Below are 16,839 nucleotides of genomic sequence, written 5' to 3'. Positions count from 1 at the left end.
CCATCGCCATCATCTTGAACCTACCAGTGAATGAGAAGTGATGACAGAAGACGCGCTCCCAGGAGCCAGCAAGGAGTTCACAGCGGCGTTCACCTTCTCGGGTCCTATCACCGAAGAGAACGGAATTTCCAAGTCCTTTGGCTTCCTTCCTTTAACTGGCTGTCCTGCTTCTGAAGAGGACACCAGAGGAGACGTGTCCTTCTTTGCCTCCTCCTGAGAATCCGTCTTCACCTTTACCTCCTCCTCCTCCTTCTCAGGTGAGTTGATGACCACCAAAATCTCTTGGGCAAGTGGCTGCTCAGAAGTTGGGGTCTTCAAATCCGGGAGTGAAGCTAGAAAGACCTGGGGTTCCGAGAGGTCTTCAACATCTGTTGAGGGGTCTTCAAGAGAGTCCTCCACCTTAATGTCTGGAATTGGTGGGTCAACTGTGACCTAATTAGAAGAGGAGAAACATACTGGATGACACAACAGGATTCCTTTCTTCAAGTTCTCTAAATCCCTAAATCCCCGGGCCGTTAATTACGTTTTAAGGCCAGTGCCGGGATTTATTTTTTACTGGCCTTATTGATGGCCAATATAAACCTATTGCCCCTTGTGAGAACGGCCGGCAGCAGCCATGGCAGCAGCAGCTTTACTCATGAAGCAGTTCCGGTTCGTCCACCACGGCTTCTGTAGGCAGAGACCCTTCTTCCTCCCCTCGGCATCTGCACTGTGTGATGTCATAGGGAACATAGCTGCTTCGGTGAGTAAAACGACGGCCATGATTGTTGCTCAAGGGTGCGCACTATTACCATGGGGGCCACTACCACCACTGTTGGCACTATTACCATTGGGGGGCATTACTAGGGGTGCACCATTTATGTTGGGGCCACAATAGTATTTCTGGGGCCACTATCAGACTACTATTACCATTGGGGCCACTATCCGAGGTGCACTATTACCACTGTAGGCACTATTACTATTGAGGCCATTAAGGGGGTGCACCATTATTATTATTTGGGCCACTATTACTATTGGGGTCACTATTGAGGGCACTATTACAAATGTCGCCACTAAGGGGGTGCACTATTACTATTGAAACCACTAAGGGGGTGCACTATTACTATTGAGACCACTAAGGGGGTGCACTATTACTATTGAGACCACTATCGGAGGGGCACTATTATTTTTGAGGCCACTATCGAAGGGGCACTATTATTTTTGAGGCCACTATCGAAGGGGCACTATTATTTTTGAGGCCACTATCGGTGGGGCACTATTATTTTTGAGGCCACTATCGGAGGGGCACTATTATTTTTGAGGCCACTATGGGGGCACTATTACTATTGAGACCACTATCGGAAGGGCACTATTATTTTTGAGGCCACTATCGGAGGGGCACTATTATTTTTGAGGCCACTATTGAAGGGGCACTATTATTTTTGAGGCCACTATGGGGGCACTATTACCTTTGGGGCCACTACTGGGGGTGCACCGTTACTATTCTTGCTACAGTAATGGGGTGCAATATGATCACTTGGGCCACTGAGAAAAGCATTATTATTATAGGGGCCACTGAGAGGTAAAATCTTATGTTGTGATAAGCCACACCCCTAGCCACGCCCCTGACCCTACCCTCATTTTTACTTTTACTTTGGGGCCCCTATATCTACCATCCATATGTGCTCTATGGCCATTACATGCAGCTGCAGTTCCTTGGAGCTATGGATGTTGACTTCCAAGGAGAGATCGCCGTCATCCTGCTCCATGGTCTCATACGATGGGATGCTGATACTTTGATCTTTGGCCTTCGGTAGGGAAGAAGCTTCAGCTGGAGGCGAGAGATCCAGTTTGTTAGCCTTGGGCTGCGCAGTGGGCGGAGCTTGCAGTGACTGGATGGTAAATGTGGAGTAGAGTCCGGAGCGCATGTACTCGTTGCGGCTGGTCTTGGGGCTGCTCCTCACCATCTTGGGGACAAAAGGGGAGTTCTCTCCAGGTTTTGGGGTCTGGGTCGGCTCGTTCACAGAGTCCCTACATTTGGCGTCCTCCTTGGAGGCTTCGCCGCTGCCAGGATCCGGGTAACACACGAATTTGTACACAAACTTCTGCCCGCTGACTTTTTTGATGATGTTCTGTAGAGACAAAAATACATTGGATAAAGATTTTCTTCTTTTTTTTTTAAATCTTACAAGATCTGGAGGGTCCGCCGCCGAGGGTCCGCCGCCGAGGGTCCGCCGCCGAGGGTCCGCCGCCGAGGGTCCGCCACCGAGGGTTCGCCGCCGAGGGTCCGCCGCCGAGGGTCCGCCGCCGAGGGTCCGCCGCCGAGCGTCCGCTACAGCTGCATCCTCTGGGAGCCCAGTGGAGACCACTGAAACAAACCCTCAGCCGCATTCTATCGCACAGCCTGTTTCTATTCACTGACATTCAGCAGAGATCTTGAGAATAGTGAGGAGCTAATCTCAGATATGGAAGGGAGTTGCAGAAGGAATGTTTCCTCTACATGAGCCCCCCGCCCATGTGACCGTTGTATTTACACAGTGAGAGCTGCGTCACATTGTGTCATTAGCTGCAGCCATGATTCCGCAGGCGGTTGGGGTGCAGCCAATGGGAGCGATCCGCGCATGGCTCTATTTTAACATGAAGCAGATTTAAAATATGCGCACAGAAAAATTTGTAACGTTCGCATCCGAGCGCAGAAAGCCACGAAATCAAGGATATTAGGGATGCGAAATCTGCGACATCTGTGGCAAAATCCTGCGTGTGGCCAAGGCCTGAGGGGAGCAGCAGACCGTACGGCGCTGCTGGGTCCACTGATCCAGCCCTGCTGGTCCTCGCTGCGGTCATGTGGGTCAGCAGAAACCTCGAGACCCCCAGGCTAGTAATCAGTAGGGGGCTCAGTAGATTTATCACCTATGGTGGGAAACCTCCACTAATGGGCTTTACGCCTGCACACATCTCTTCAAGGCGGGGATGGCGAGCTACTGATGGCACGGCTCCTGCTCTAACCGCCAATCCTGCCAGTTTAACCCCATACAGGCCACAATCAATAGTAACTGCAGCCTGTAAGCAGAGGCCAGGGGGCTCCTTCTGTCACCCATCGGACCCCACGAGGCAATCACAAGGTACCAGTGGCTTCTCATGGCAGCCTGATAAATGCCTCCATGTCTGCCGTGTAACTCAGCCTATTATGCCCCGCTTCCGGCAGAGTCTCACAGGCTTGGCAGAGTGCAGTACTTAAGTAATACATTGTACTATTCTAGAGATCCAACAATCACATCTTCAAGTTGCCTTCAGGGGCCAAAAATAGTGAAAAAAGTTCAAAAAAGTTTAAATGAAAAAAAATATCCAGTTTAAAAAATGAACACATTTTTCCCATCAAAAAACATTTACAATGGATAAAATACCAACAATTTCTTAAAGCAGCAGCACATATTTGGTACTGGCTGATGTACCCCGCTGATGTACCCCGCCTCGCCCCAGTTAGTGTGATACAGGTGTTTACATATTGTTCACACATAAAATTATATGAAGTGGTTGTTACTTTAGAGTAACCGAGGAATATAATGTGTCTTCACATGGAGGAGTGTTAGATTCTCCTCAGACTGCATGTACTGATGTCCCTCTGCAGAATGTACCGCCCCCCCTCCCTCCACTCATTCAGGACCTAAAGAATGCTTGTGCCAAATTTCATGCTTGTACGACACTGGGAAGTTACATTACATAGGGGTGCCAATACTTTTGCCCTTAGCATTGAATAATCAAGCTGACACCCCTTCACTTTTCCTGTTTGCATTTGTTTGTTCTTCTGTTGGTTTCGTCCAGACCCACGTAGGGTTACTAAGGGCCCAGGAACGAGTGCAGGCCCGCACCTATCGATGCGATCAGTCTGCCGTGCTATGCAGGGCTCTCTCCCTGCTGTCACGTAGTTGGGGAAGGATTATCCGTTCATTTTACGTTGGTTGTAGGTGCATATCTGCAGGCTACAGCTCCTTGGCAGATGTAACAAATACTTTTGCACTTAGCAATGAATAATCAAGCTGTGACCCCTTTACTTTTCCTATATAGGACCTAAAGAATGGTCTTGCCAAATATCATGTTTGTATGACATGGGGAAGTTAGAGAATTAGATTTTGTACATTACACAGGGGCGCTTATACTGATATACCCGGCGTCATCGGAGTTAATTTGATACAAGGTGTTTATGTGTTGTTCATATGAAAAATTTCATGAAGTCGTGGCTACTTATGGGAATAAAATATGTATACACATAGAGGAGTGATAGATTCTCCTCAGGCTGCATGTACCGATGTCCCTTTGCAGAATGTGCCGCCCCTCCCACTCTCCTCACTTAGGCCTAAAGGATGCTCGCAGCAAATTTAATGTTTGTACGACACCGAGAGGTTAGAGAATTAGTGGCCAGTCAGTCATGAATATAGAGTGCAGCCAGTAACAGCTCCAACACATTATATGTCCCCCAGAGTGCAGCCAGTAACATCTCCAACACATTATAAGTCCTCCAGAGTGCAGCCAGTAACATCTCCAACACATTATATGTCCCCCAGAGTGCAGCCAGTAACATCTCCAACACATTATATGTCCCCCAGAGTGCGGCCAGTAACATCTCCAACACATTATATGTCCCCCAGAGAGCAGCCAGTAACATCTCCAACACATTATATGTCCCCCAGAGTGTGGCCAGTAACATCTCCAACACATTATATGTCCCCCAGAGCGCAGCCAGTAACATCTCCAACACATTATATGTCCCCCAGAGTGCAGCCAGTAACATCCCCAACACATTATATTTCCCCTAGAGTATGGACAGTAACATCTACAACACATTATATGTCCCCAGAGTGCGGCCAGTAACATCTCCAACACATTATATGACCCCCAGAGTGCAGCCAGTAACATCTCCAACACATTATATGTCCCCCAGAGTGTGGCCAGTAACATCTCCACCACATTATATGTCCCCAGAGTGCAGCCAGTAACATCTCCAACACATTATATGCCCCCCAGAGTGCGGCAAGTAACATCTCCAACACATTATATGTCTCCCAGAGTGTGGCCAGTAACATCTCCAACACATTATATGTCCCCTAGAGGGCAACCAGTAACATCTCCAACACATTATATGTCCCCCAGAGTGCAGCCAGTAGCATCTCCAACGCATTATATGTCCCCCAGAGTGCGGCCAATAACATCTCCAAAACATTATATGTCCCCCGGATTGTGGCCAGTAACATCTCCAACACATTATATGTCCCCCAGAGTGCAGCCAGTAACATCTCCAACACATTATATGTTCCCCAGAGAGCGGCCAGTAACATCTACAACACATTATATGTCCCCCAGAGTGCAGCCAGTAACATCTCCAACACATTATATGTCCCCCAGAATGCAACCAGTAACATCTCCAACACATTATATGTCCCCCAGAGTGCGGCCAGTAACATCTCCAACACATTATATGTCCCACAGAGTGCAGCCAGTAACATCTATTACACATTATATGTCCCCCAGAGTACGGCCAGTAACATCTCATACACATTATATGTCCCCAAGAGTGCAGCCAGTAACATCTCCAATACATTATATGTCCCCCAAAGTGCGGCCAGTAACATCTCCAACACATTATATGTTCCCCAGAGTGCAGCCAGTAACATCTCCAACACACTATATGTCCCCCAGAGTTCAGCCAGTAACATCTCCATCACATTATATGTCCCCCAGAGTGCAGCCAGTAACAACTCCAACACATTATATGTCCCCAGAGTACGGCCAGTAACATCTCATACACATTATATGTCACCCAGAGTACGGCCAGTAACATCTCATACACATTATATGTCCCCAAGAGTACAGCCAGTAACATCTCATACACATTATATGTCCCCAAGAGTGCAGCCAGTAACATCTTCAACACATTATATGTCCCCCCAGAGTGCAGCCAGCAACATCTCCAACACATTATATGTTCCCCAGAGTGCGGCCAGTAACATCTCCAACACATTATATGTCCCCCAGAGTGCAGCCAGTAACATCTATTACACATTATATGTCCCCCAGAGTGCAACCAGTAACATCTCCAACACATTATATGTCCTCCAGAGTGCAATCAGTAACATCTACAACACATTATATGTCCCCCAGAGTACGGCCAGTAACATCTCCAACACATTATATGTCCCCCAGAGTACGGCCAGTAACATCTCCAACACATTATATGTCCCCCAGAGTACGGCCAGTAACATCTCATACACATTATATGTCTCGAAGAGTGCGGCCAGTAACATTTCCAACACATATGTCCCACGGAGTGCAGCCAGTAACAACTCCAATACATTATATGTCCCCCAGAGTGCGGCCAGTAACATCTCCAACACACTATATGTCCCCCAGAGTGCAGCCAGTAACATCTCCAACACATTATATGTCCCCCAGAGTGCGGCCAGTAACATCTCCAACACATTATATGTCCCCCAGAGAGCAGCCAGCAACATCTCCAACACATTATATGTCCCCCAGAGTGCAGCCAGTAACATCCCCAACGCATTATATGTCCCCCAGAGTGCAGCAAGTAACATCTCCAACACATTATATGGCCCCCAGAGTACGGACAGTAACATCTACAACACATTATATGTCCCCAGAGTGCGGCCAGTAACATCTCCAACACATTTTAAGGCCCCCAGAGTGCAGCCAGTAACATTCCCAACACATTATATGTCCCCTAGAGTACGGACAGTAACATCTCATACACATTATATGTCCCCAGAGTGCGGCCAGTAACCTCTCCAGCACATTATATGACCCCCAGAGTGCAGCCAGTAACATCTCCAACACATTATATGTCCCCCAGAGTGCAGCCAGTAACATCTATAACACATTATATGTCCCCCAGAGTGCAGCCAGTAACATCTCCAACACATTATATGTCCCCCAGAGTGCAGCCAGTAACATCTATAACACATTATATGTCCCCCAGAGTGCAGCCAGTAACATCTCCAACACATTATATGTCCCCCAGAGTGCAGCCAGTAACATCTCCAACACATATGTCCCACGGAGTGCAGCCAGTAACATCTCCAATACATTATATGTCCCCCAGAGTGCGGCCAGTAACATCTCCAACACATTCTATATCCCCCCAGAGTGCAGCCAGTAACAACTCCAATACATTATATGTCCCCCAGAGTGTGGCCAGTAACATCTCCAACACACTATATGTCCCCCAGAGTGCAGCCAGTAACATCTCCAACACATTATATGTCCCCCAGAGTGCGGCCAGTAATATCTCCAACACATTATATGTCCCCCAGAGAGCAGCCAGCAACATCTCCAACACATTATATGTCCCCCAGAGTGCAGCCAGTAACATCCCCAACGCATTATATGTCCCCCAGAGTGCAGCCAGTAACATCTCCAACACATTATATGGCCCCCAGAGTCTGGCCAGTAACATCTCCAACACATTATATGTCCCCTAGAGTGCAGCCAGTAACATCCCCAACACATTATATGTCCCCTAGAGTACGGACAGTAACATCTCCAACACATTATATGTCCCCTAGAGTACGGACAGTAACATCTACAACACATTATATGTCCCCAGAGTGCGGCCAGTAACCTCTCCAACACATTATATGTCCCCCAGAGTGCAGCCAGTAACATCTATAACACATTATATGTCCCCCAGAGTGCAGCCAGTAACATCTCCAACACATTATATGTCCCCCAGAGTGCAGCCAGTAACATCTCCAACACATTATATGTCCTCCAGAGTGCAGCCAGTAACATCTACAACACATTATATGTCCCCCAGAGTGCAGCCAGTAATATCTCCAACCCATTATATGTCCCCCAGAGTGCAGCCAGTAACATCTCCAACGCATTATATGTTCCCCAGAGTGCAGCCAGTAACAACTCCAACACATTATATGTCCCCCAGAGTATGGCCAGTAACATCTCATACACATTTTATGTCCCCCAGAGTACGGCCAGTAACATCTCATACACATTATATGTCCCCAAGAGTGCAGCCAGTAACATCTCCAACACATTATATGTCCCCCAGAGTGCGGCCAGTAACATCTGCAACACATTCTATATCCCCCCAGAGTGCAGCCAGTAACAACTCCAATACCTTATATGTCCCCCAGAGTGCGGCCAGTAACATCTCCAACACACTATATGTCCCCCAGAGTGCAGCCAGTAACATCTCCAACACATTATATGTCCCCCAGAGTGCGGCCAGTAACATCTCCAACACATTATATGTCCCCCAGAGAGCAGCCAGTAACATCTCCAACACATTATATGTCCCCCAGAGTGCAGCCAGTAACATCCCCAACACATTATATGTCCCCCAGAGTGCAGCCAGTAACATCTCCAACACATTATATGGCCCCCAGAGTCCGGCCAGTAACATCCCCAACACATTATATGTCCCCTAGGGTATGGACAGAAACATCTACAACACATTATATGTCCCCCAGAGTGCAGCCAGTAACATCCCCAACACATTATATGTCCCCTAGGGTATGGACAGAAACATCTACAACACATTATATGTCCCCAGGATTGCGGCCAGTAACATCTACAACACATTATATGTCCCCCAGAGTGCAGCCAGTAACACCTCCAACAAATTATAATTCCCCCTGAATGCAGCCAGTAACATCTCCAACACATTATATGTCCCCCAGAGTGCAGCCAGTAACATCTCCAACACATTATATGTCCCCCAGAGTGCGGCCAGCAACATCTCCAACACATTATATGTCCCCAAGAGTGCAGCCAGTAACATCTCCAACACATTATATGTCCCCCTGAGTGCAGCCAATAACATCTCCAACACATTATATGTCCCCCAGAGTGCAGCCAATAACATCTACAACACATTATATGTCCCCAGAGTGCGGCCAGTAACCTCTCCAACACATTATATGACCCCCAGAGTGCAGCTAGTAACATCTCCAACACATTATATGTCCCCCAGAGTGCAGCCAGTAACATCTATAACACATTATATGTCCCCCAGAGTGCAGCCAGTAACATCTCCAACACATTATATGTCCCCCAGAGTGCAGCCAGTAACATCTCCAACACATTATATGTCCTCCAGAGTGCAGCCAGTAACATCTACAACACATTATATGTCCCCCAGAGTGCAGCCAGTAATATCTCCAACCCATTATATGTCCCCCAGAGTGCAGCCAGTAACATCTCCAACACATTATATGTTCCCCAGAGTGCAGCCAGTAACAACTCCAACACATTATATGTCCCCCAGAGTATGGCCAGTAACATCTCATACACATTTTATGTCCCCCACAGTACGGCCAGTAACATCTCCAACACATTATATGTCCCCCAGAGTGCAGCCAGTAACAACTCCAATACCTTATATGTCCCCCAGAGTGCGGCCAGTAACATCTCCAACACACTATATGTCCCCCAGAGTGCAGCCAGTAACATCTTCAACACATCATATGTCCCCCAGAGTGCGGCCAGTAACATCTCCAACACATTATATGTCCCCCAGAGAGCAGCCAGTAACATCTCCAACACATTATATGTCCCCCAGAGTGCAGCCAGTAACATCCCCAACACATTATATGTCCCCCAGAGTGCAGCCAGTAACATCTCCAACACATTATATGGCCCCCAGAGTCCGGCCAGTAACATCTCCATCACATTATATGTCCCCCAGAGTGCAGCCAGTAACATCTCCAACACATTATATGGCCCCAAGAGTGCAGCCAGTAACATCCCCAACACATTATATGTCCCCTAGAGTACGGACAGTAACATCTACAACACATTATATGTCCCCCAGAGTGCGGCCAGTAACATCTCCAACACATTATATGTCCCCCAGAGTGCGGCCAGTAACATCTCCAACACATTATATGTCCCCCAGAGTGCGGCCAGTAACCTCTCCAACACATTATATGACCCCCAGAGTGCAGCCAGTAACATCTCCAACACATTATATGTCCCCTAGAGTACGGACAGTAACATCTACAACACATTATATGTCCTCCAGAGTGCGGCCAGTGACCTCTCTAACACATTATATGTCCCCCAGAGTGCAGCCAGTAACATCTCCAAGACATTATATGTCTCCCAGAGTGCGGCCAGTAACATCTCCAACACATTATAAGTCTCCCAGAGTGCAGGCAGTAACATCTCCAACACATTATATGTCCCCGAGAGTGCAGCCAGTAACATCTCCAACGCATTATATGTCCCCCAGAGTGCGGCCAGTAACATCTCCAACACATTATATGTCCCCCGGATTGCGGCCAGTAACATCTCCAACACATTATATGTCCCCTGGATTGCGGCCAGTAACATCTCCAACACATTATATGTCCCCCAGAGTGCAGCCAGTAACATCTCCAACACATTATATGTCCCCCAGAGTGCAGCCAGTAACATCTATAACACATTATATGTCCCCCAGGGGCAGCCAGTAACATCTCCAACACATTATATGTGCCCCAGAGTGCAGCCAGTAACATCTATTACACATTATATGTCCCCCAGAGTGCAACCAGTAACATCTCCAACACATTATATGTCCCCCAGAGTACGGACAGTAACATCTCCAACACATTATATGTCCCCCAGAGTGCAGCCACTAACATCCCCAACACATTATATGTCCCCTAGGGTATGGACAGTAACATCTACAACACATTATATGTCCCCCAGAGTGCAGCCAGTAACATCTCCAACACAGTATATGTCCCCTAGGGTATGGACAGTAACATCTCCAACAAATTAAAAGTCCCCCAGAATGCAGCCAGTAACATCTCCAACACATTATATGTCCCCCAGAGTGCAGCCAGTAACATCTCCAACACATTATATGTCCTCCAGAGTGCAACCAGTAACATCTCCAACACATTATATGTCCCCCAGAGTGCAGCCAGTAACATCCCCAACGCATTATATGTCCCCCAGAGTACGGCCAGTAACATCTCCAACACATTATATGTCCCCCAGAGTACGGCCAGTAACATCTCCAACACATTATATGGCCCCCAGAGTCCGGCCAGTAACATCTCCAACACATTATATGTCCCCCAGAGTGCGGCCAGTAACATCTCCAACACATTATATGTCCTCCAGAGTGCAGCCAGTAACATCTCATACACATTATATGTCTCGAAGAGTGCGGCCAGTATCATTTCCAACACATATGTCCCACGGAGTGCAGCCAGTAACATCTCCAACACACTATATGTCCCCCAGAGTGCAGCCAGTAACATCTCCAACACATTATATGTCCCCCAGAGTGCGGCCAGTAACATCTCCAACACATTATATGTCCCCCAGAGAGCAGCCAGCAACATCTCCAACACATTATATGTCCCCCAGAGTGCAGCCAGTAACATACCCAACGCATTATATGTCCCCCAGAGTGCAGCCAGTAACATCTCCAACACATTATATGGCCCCCAGAGTACGGACAGTAACATCTACAACACATTATATGTCCCCAGAGTGCGGCCAGTAACATCTCCAACACATTTTAAGGCCCCCAGAGTGCGGCCAGTAACATCCCCAACACATTATATGTCCCCTAGAGTGCAGCCAGTAACATCTTCAACACATTATATGTCCCCCAGAGTGCAGCCAGTAACATCTATAACACATTATATGTCCCCCAGAGTGCAGCCAGTAACATCTCCAACACATTATATGTCCCCCAGAGTGCAGCCAGTAACATCTCCAACACAGTATATGTCCCCTAGGGTATGGACAGTAACATCTCCAACAAATTATAAGTCCCCCAGAATGCAGCCAGTAACATCTCCAACACATTATATGTCCCCCAGAGTGCAGCCAGTAACATCTCCAACACATTATATGTCCTCCAGAGTGCAACCAGTAACATCTCCAACACATTATATGTCCCCCAGAGTGCAGCCAGTAACATCCCCAACGCATTATATGTCCCCCAGAGTGCGGCCAGTAACATCTCCAACACATTATATGTCCCCCAGAGTACGGCCAGTAACATCTCATACACATTATATGTCTCGAAGAGTGCGGCCAGTAACATTTCCAACACATATGTCCCACGGAGTGCAGCCAGTAACAACTCCAATACATTATATGTCCCCCAGAGTGCAGCCAGTAACATCTATAACACATTATATGTCCCCCAGAGTGCAGCCAGTAACATCTCCAACACATTATATGTCCCCCAGAGTGCAGCCAGTAACATCTCCAACACATTATATGTCCTCCAGAGTGCAGCCAGTAACATCTCCAACACATTATATGTCCTCCAGAGTGCAGCCAGTAACATCTACAACACATTATATGTCCCCCAGAGTGCAGCCAGTAATATCTCCAACCCATTATATGTCCCCCAGAGTGCAGCCAGTAACATCTCCAACACATTATATGTTCCCCAGAGTGCAGCCAGTAACAACTCCAACACATTATATGTCCCCCAGAGTATGGCCAGTAACATCTCATACACATTTTATGTCCCCCAGAGTACGGCCAGTAACATCTCATACACATTATATGTCCCCAAGAGTGCAGCCAGTAACATCTCCAACACATTATATGTCCCCCAGAGTGCGGCCAGTAACATCTGCAACACATTCTATATCCCCCCAGAGTGCAGCCAGTAACAACTCCAACACCTTATATGTCCCCCAGAGTGCGGCCAGTAACATCTCCAACACACTGTATGTCCCACAGAGTTCAGCCAGTAACATCTCCAACACATTATATGTCCCCCAGAGTGCGGCCAGTAACATCTCCAACACATTATATGTCCCCCAGAGAGCAGCCAGTAACATCTCCAACACATTATATGTCCCCCAGAGTGCAGCCAGTAACATCCCCAACACATTATATGTCCCCCAGAGTGCAGCCAGTAACATCTCCAACACATTATATGGCCCCCGGATTGCGGCCAGTAACATCTCCAACACATTATATGTCCCCTGGATTGCGGCCAGTAACATCTCCAACACATTATATGTCCCCCAGAGTGCAGCCAGTAACATCTCCAACACATTATATGTCCCCCAGAGTGCAGCCAGTAACATCTATAACACATTATATGTCCCCCAGGGGCAGCCAGTAACATCTCCAACACATTATATGTGCCCCAGAGTGCAGCCAGTAACATCTATTACACATTATATGTCCCCCAGAGTGCAACCAGTAACATCTCCAACACATTATATGTCCCCCAGAGTACGGACAGTAACATCTCCAACACATTATATGTCCCCCAGAGTGCAGCCAGTAACATCCCCAACACATTATATGTCCCCTAGGGTATGGACAGTAACATCTACAACACATTATATGTCCCCCAGAGTGCAGCCAGTAACATCTCCAACACAGTATATGTCCCCTAGGGTATGGACAGTAACATCTCCAACAAATTAAAAGTCCCCCAGAATGCAGCCAGTAACATCTCCAACACATTATATGTCCCCCAGAGTGCAGCCAGTAACATCTCCAACACATTATATGTCCTCCAGAGTGCAGCCAGTAACATCCCCAACGCATTATATGTCCCCCAGAGTACGGCCAGTAACATCTCCAACACATTATATGTCCCCCAGAGTACGGCCAGTAACATCTCCAACACATTATATGTCCTCCAGAGTGCAGCCAGTAACATCTCATACACATTATATGTCTCGAAGAGTGCGGCCAGTATCATTTCCAACACATATGTCCCACGGAGTGCAGCCAGTAACATCTCCAACACACTATATGTCCCCCAGAGTGCAGCCAGTAACATCTCCAACACATTATATGTCCCCCAGAGTGCGGCCAGTAACATCTCCAACACATTATATGTCCCCCAGAGTGCAGCCAGTAACATCTATAACACATTATATGTCCCCCAGAGTGCAGCCAGTAACATCTCCAACACATTATATGTCCCCCAGAGTGCAGCCAGTAACATCTCCAACACATTATATGTCCTCCAGAGTGCAGCCAGTAACATCTCCAACACATTATATGTCCTCCAGAGTGCAGCCAGTAACATCTCCAACCCATTATATGTCCCCCAGAGTGCAGCCAGTAACATCTCCAACACATTATATGTTCCCCAGAGTGCAGCCAGTAACAACTCCAACACATTATATGTCCCCCAGAGTATGGCCAGTAACATCTCATACACATTTTATGTCCCCCAGAGTACGGCCAGTAACATCTCCAACACATTATATGTCCCCCAGAGTGCGGCCAGTAACATCTGCAACACATTCTATATCCCCCCAGAGTGCAGCCAGTAACAACTCCAACACCTTATATGTCCCCCAGAGTGCGGCCAGTAACATCTCCAACACACTGTATGTCCCACAGAGTTCAGCCAGTAACATCTCCAACACATTATATGTCCCCCAGAGTGCGGCCAGTAACATCTCCAACACATTATATGTCCCCCAGAGAGCAGCCAGTAACATCTCCAACACATTATATGTCCCCCAGAGTGCAGCCAGTAACATCCCCAACACATTATATGTCCCCCAGAGTGCAGCCAGTAACATCTCCAACACATTATATGGCCCCCAGAGTCCGGCCAGTAACATCCCCAACACATTATATGTCCCCTAGGGTATGGACAGAAACATCTACAACACATTATATGTCCCCCAGAGTGCAGCCAGTAACATCCCCAACACATTATATGTCCCCTAGGGTATGGACAGAAACATCTACAACACATTATATGTCCCCAGGATTGCGGCCAGTAACATCTACAACACATTATATGTCCCCCAGAGTGCAGCCAGTAACACCTCCAACAAATTATAAGTCCCCCTGAATGCAGCCAGTAACATCTCCAACACATTATATGTCCCCCAGAGTGCAGCCAGTAACATCTCCAACACATTATATGTCCCCCAGAGTGCGGCCAGCAACATCTCCAACACATTATATGTCCCCAAGAGTGCAGCCAGTAACATCTCCAACACATTATATGTCCCCCTGAGTGCAGCCAATAACATCTCCAACACATTATATGTCCCCCAGAGTGCAGCCAATAACATCTACAACACATTATATGTCCCCAGAGTGCGGCCAGTAACCTCTCCAACACATTATATGACCCCCAGAGTGCAGCAAGTAACATCTCCAACACATTATATGTCCCCCAGAGTGCAGCCAGTAACATCAATAACACATTATATGTCCCCCAGAGTGCAGCCAGTAAAAGCTCCAACACATTATATGTCCCCCAGAGTGCAGCCAGTAACATCTCCAACACATTATATGTCCTCCAGAGTGCAGCCAGTAACATCTACAACACATTATATGTCCCCCAGAGTGCAGCCAGTAATATCTCCAACCCATTATATGTCCCCCAGAGTGCAGCCAGTAACATCTCCAACACATTATATGTTCCCCAGAGTGCAGCCAGTAACAACTCCAACACATTATATGTCCCCCAGAGTATGGCCAGTAACATCTCATACACATTTTATGTCCCCCACAGTACGGCCAGTAACATCTCCAACACATTATATGTCCCCCAGAGTGCGGCCAGTAACATCTGCAACACATTCTATATCCCCCCAGAGTGCAGCCAGTAACAACTCCAATACCTTATATGTCCCCCAGAGTGCGGCCAGTAACATCTCCAACACATTATATGTCCTCCAGAGTGCGGCCAGTAACATCTCCAACACACTATATGTCCCCCAGAGTGCAGCCAGTAACATCTTCAACACATCATATGTTCCCCAGAGTGCGGCCAGTAACATCTCCAACACACTATATGTCCCCCAGAGAGCAGCCAGTAACATCTCCAACACATTATATGTCCCCCAGAGTGCAGCCAGTAACATCCTCAACACATTATATGTCCCCCAGAGTGCTGCCAGTAACATCTCCAACACATTATATGGCCCCCAGAGTCCGGCCAGTAACATCCCCAACACATTATATGTCCCCTAGAGTGCAGCCAGTAACATCTCCAACACATTATATGTCTCCCAGAGTGCAGCCAGTAACATCTCCAACACATTATATGTCCCCAGAGTGCGGCCAGTAACCTCTCCAACACATTATATGACCCCCAGAGTGCAGCCAGTAACATCTCCAACACATTATATGTCCCCTAGAGTACGGACAGTAACATCTACAACACATTATATGTCCTCCAGAGTGCGGCCAGTAACCTCTCTAACACATTATATGTCCCCCAGAGTGCAGCCAGTAACATCTCCAAGACATTATATGTCTCCCAGAGTGCGGCCAGTAACATCTCCAACACATTATAAGTCTCCCAGAGTGCAGGCAGTAACATCTCCAACACATTATATGTCCCCTAGAGGGCAACCAGTAACATCTCCAACACATTATATGTCCCCGAGAGTGCAGCCAGTAACATCTCCAACGCATTATATGTCCCCCAGAGTGCGGCCAGTAACATCTCCAACACATTATATGTCCCCCGGATTGCGGCCAGTAACATCTCCAACACATTATATGTCCCCCGGATTGCGGCCAGTAACATCTCCAACACATTATATGTCCCCCAGAGTGCAGCCAGTAACATCTCCAACACATTATATGTCCCCCCGAGTGCGGCCAGTAACATCTCCAACACATTATATGTCCCCCAGAGTGCAGCCAGTAACATCTCGAACACATTATATGTCCCCCAGAGTGCAGCCAGTAACATCTATAACACATTATATGTCCCCCAGAGTGCGGCCAGTAACATCTCCAACACATTATATGTGCCCCAGAGTGCAGCCAGTAACATCTATTACACATTATATGTCCCCCAGAGAGCAACCAGTAACATCTCCAACACATTATATGTCCCCCAGAGTGCGGCCAGTA

The 16,839-nt window shown here is 47.6% G+C and overlaps 1 protein-coding gene across 3 annotated transcripts in view; it reads right to left on the bottom strand.

Annotated features, from left to right (window-relative positions):
- The window catches only part of ELK1 (ETS transcription factor ELK1), an 82,320-nt gene that overhangs the window by 40,502 nt on the left and 24,979 nt on the right, over positions 1 to 16,839 (bottom strand). For 2 of the 3 annotated variants that reach the window (XM_066579990.1, XM_066579991.1), the window contains 2 exons: positions 1,680 to 2,111; positions 25 to 432 (listed from right to left, as the gene is read on the bottom strand). In XM_066579990.1, coding sequence (XP_066436087.1) covers positions 25 to 432; positions 1,680 to 2,111 — 840 coding nt within the window. Of the gene's footprint in view, positions 1 to 24; positions 433 to 1,652; positions 2,112 to 16,839 lie in introns of all 3 variants that reach the window. The other variant, XM_066579989.1, reaches the window with a different exon arrangement.

This window comes from Eleutherodactylus coqui, chromosome 10 (genome assembly GCF_035609145.1).
Source record: "Eleutherodactylus coqui strain aEleCoq1 chromosome 10, aEleCoq1.hap1, whole genome shotgun sequence".
NCBI lineage: Eukaryota > Metazoa > Chordata > Amphibia > Anura > Eleutherodactylidae > Eleutherodactylus > Eleutherodactylus coqui.
Note: the sequence above shows the minus strand (reverse complement) of the source record. Positions and strands in the feature narration are given on the sequence as shown.